The sequence below is a fragment of the Populus euphratica genome, unplaced genomic scaffold (genome assembly GCF_000495115.2).
Source record: "Populus euphratica unplaced genomic scaffold, PopEup_1.0 scaffold524.1, whole genome shotgun sequence".
Classification (NCBI taxonomy): Eukaryota; Viridiplantae; Streptophyta; class Magnoliopsida; order Malpighiales; family Salicaceae; genus Populus; species Populus euphratica.
This window is the reverse complement of record NW_011500406.1, coordinates 164,738-167,234: the sequence shown is the minus strand read 5'-3', so window position 1 is coordinate 167,234 and position 2,497 is coordinate 164,738. Positions and strand designations below refer to the sequence as shown.

Below are 2,497 nucleotides of genomic sequence, written 5' to 3'. Positions count from 1 at the left end.
TGTTTCCATTAAGCAAACATTTTAGTATGCCAAATATCCCCATCTTCCATTTCCAGCGAAATGGAGAAGCACGTATTCTTGTTCAACCAAAAAGTGTATCAGTGATAGTACTTATACATGTAATAAGTCGCATTTAACAGTCAAATAATCATCTGTGGTTGAGCTTCACAGCTAGTAAGCTAGAGAATTAGAAGAAAACACGCTAAGAAGTCTCCAGATCTAAGAGCCACATCTGAAACATTTATTTTATAAAGTTCATTCGTTATAGAAGTTAAATTACAGCATGAAGGTTTTAGAAAGTTGCAATTCTAGGAAGATTATGTCACAGTCCCTAAACAAACATATGGAAACACATTAAACTTTTCAACATTCGTGCAACCAATGTTGGCAAACCCATGGCAGAGTTAATGCAGTCGCATGTAAATGTCCATCTTGAAAACTTGTTGAGATGAGATTAAATGGTGACAGTAATTAATGATCAGTCACAAGAATTGACTTTCTAAGAAATGAATGATCAGTCACTCCGTCATGGAGCTCATAAACGTTTACCTTTGGAAAGCCCCATAGCGGCCTCATTTGAAAGTTAGAAGTCTTTGAGACAATCCCTTCAGGTAAGGACTCACTTCCAGGAGGCCTGCACTGATTCTGAAACATAAAGAACCGTGTAAGAAACAAAACCCATCAACTATTTTTGAAGGAAAATTATCTTAACAACTAAACTTGCAGGGAAAAAATAAAATGCACAACCTTGCAATTGCTGAATTTAAAATTCTGAAAAGTATCAGCTATTCCCCATCTTGATAATCTCTGCAGGACAGACTCATAAGCATCCAACAAAGTTAATACTTGTCTTTTAGGTAGAAAAAAGACCATAAAACAAGAGAATGAGAAGCAGTTGGATTACAAATTAAGGATCCATTTTGACGCAGAACGATGGTAACAAGCAATGGCTAACTTGAAGAAATATTGAAAATTCAATGTGGGCAGTACTAAACTGATTACCTCTTTGTAATCTGGAGCTATGAAAGCATATACTGCAAAGAAAATAAGAAAAAGAAAAGAAGCAGCAGGAAAAACGCTACACCAATGTGATCTCCTACTCTTCGAATCCGAAGGCAGGGATACCTGAAAAGATATGTACATATATATAACAAACAAACAAATAATAACAAAGTCATTAAAGAACAACGAGTTCACTACACACCACGCATACATGCATGTAATTGTAAAGCGATATGTCTTTATTTATATACATGCATAAAAATATGGTACAGAAAGCCATTATTTAAGATCCCGCAAAGGGAGTGCTCCATAAGTTACATTATGTCGCCTCTCTTGATTGTCAAAGGCAAGCCAAGTTACTTCTCATTTCCCTGAAACGAGTTTTTGAGCTACAAATTCATGGTGATGATGATGATTGTTTTACTTCTTTCCTTGCTTTCTTTGATTATGGCAGGAAAGGAAAAGAAAAGGAAAGCTTTTGGTAAGAGGGAAAAGCTTGAAGAATCAAGATATTCATCCATCATCATGATGCCTTATTAAATCCAGCAGTACTATCCATGACCCCTGGCCCTCAATAATACATACCACGATGTTTTCTTCTTCTTAAAAACCATAAGAGAGATCAGGGATCAGTACTTACAGGAGGAATAACGAGTGCCTTCATATTTCGTTTATTTCACGAGAATCAAAATTAACAAAAAGCAATATCCATGAGCTCGATCTTTAGATGTTGTTGGGTGGTGAAAGCATCTTCAATTTAATGTTTTTCGATCCATCATCAAAGAGCGTGAGAGTGCGTTGTGCTGCACAGACAGTTTCTACTTTCTCTTCGTAACCGACAACAACGAAAGTGAAAGGATAGGAATAACTGTTAATCTAACTAAGAAGACATGATGAGGTTTTTTTTACAAGGTTTTGTTTTGTTTCAGTCCACGACACAGACACAGTAAGAGGGAGTGGACAGGGTGAGAAAAGTTAAAATGCAGCAAGACAAAAACGGGTGGCAATCATAGTACGGAGTGGTGGAGAATATGCGTTTCATTTATCATAAAATCACAGTTACTGCCACCCCTCGAAAGTCGAAACCGCCACCCGTGGCCCTCTTTTGCCGTTTCTTTTTCTTTCCTTTTGGCCTCAATTCTGAAACTGAATCTTCGGTTTTTTTTTTTTTTTTAATTGGGTTAATGTTTAAGTAAGTCCCTGTATATTTAATTTGTATTTAAAAAGGTATATTATTTTATTATCAACCGTATATGCATATTCTTGTCGTCCTTCGATTCGTGGTCTCTGAATCTTTTTAATATTTATTTTTTGGTGCTCATACTTTACAACAAATTCAGTTTGGTCCCTAAATGGCTTGTTCTTTCGATCCTCCCTATATGTCAAGTTGCTAACTTAATCAAATAATAATCAAATTATTTATATGGTTTGACCGAAAAGGTAAGAATGGGATGGATTTAAATGCTTATACATATTAATGAAAATAAAACTTGTA

At 35.6% G+C, this 2,497-nt stretch overlaps 1 protein-coding gene across 1 annotated transcript; it reads right to left on the bottom strand.

Moving 5' to 3' along the window:
• Positions 1 to 22: 22 nt before the first annotated feature.
• Positions 23 to 2,087, bottom strand: LOC105114465 (uncharacterized). The gene is made up of 4 exons (XM_011011013.1): positions 1,643 to 2,087; positions 1,003 to 1,125; positions 748 to 807; positions 23 to 645 (listed from the first exon to the last, which is right to left on the bottom strand). The coding sequence occupies exons 1-4, from the start codon at positions 1,664 to 1,666 to the stop codon at positions 472 to 474; spliced, it is 381 nt and encodes a 126-aa protein (XP_011009315.1). The 5' UTR covers positions 1,667 to 2,087; the 3' UTR covers positions 23 to 471.
• Between the last annotated feature and the right edge of the window lie 410 nt (positions 2,088 to 2,497).

What these genes read in the sequence shown, in the direction of transcription:
- LOC105114465 (XM_011011013.1), bottom strand. Translation starts at nt 1,666, where the DNA reads ATGAAGGCACTCGTTATTCCTCCT. An exon ending in TAGCTCCAGATTACAAAGAG is followed by an intron (nt 808 to 1,002) that starts GTAATCAGTTTA and finishes TCTGTCCTGCAG; the next exon opens with AGATTATCAAGATGGGGAAT. An exon ending in TTAAATTCAGCAATTGCAAG is followed by an intron (nt 646 to 747) that starts GTTGTGCATTTT and finishes TTTATGTTTCAG; the next exon opens with AATCAGTGCAGGCCTCCTGG.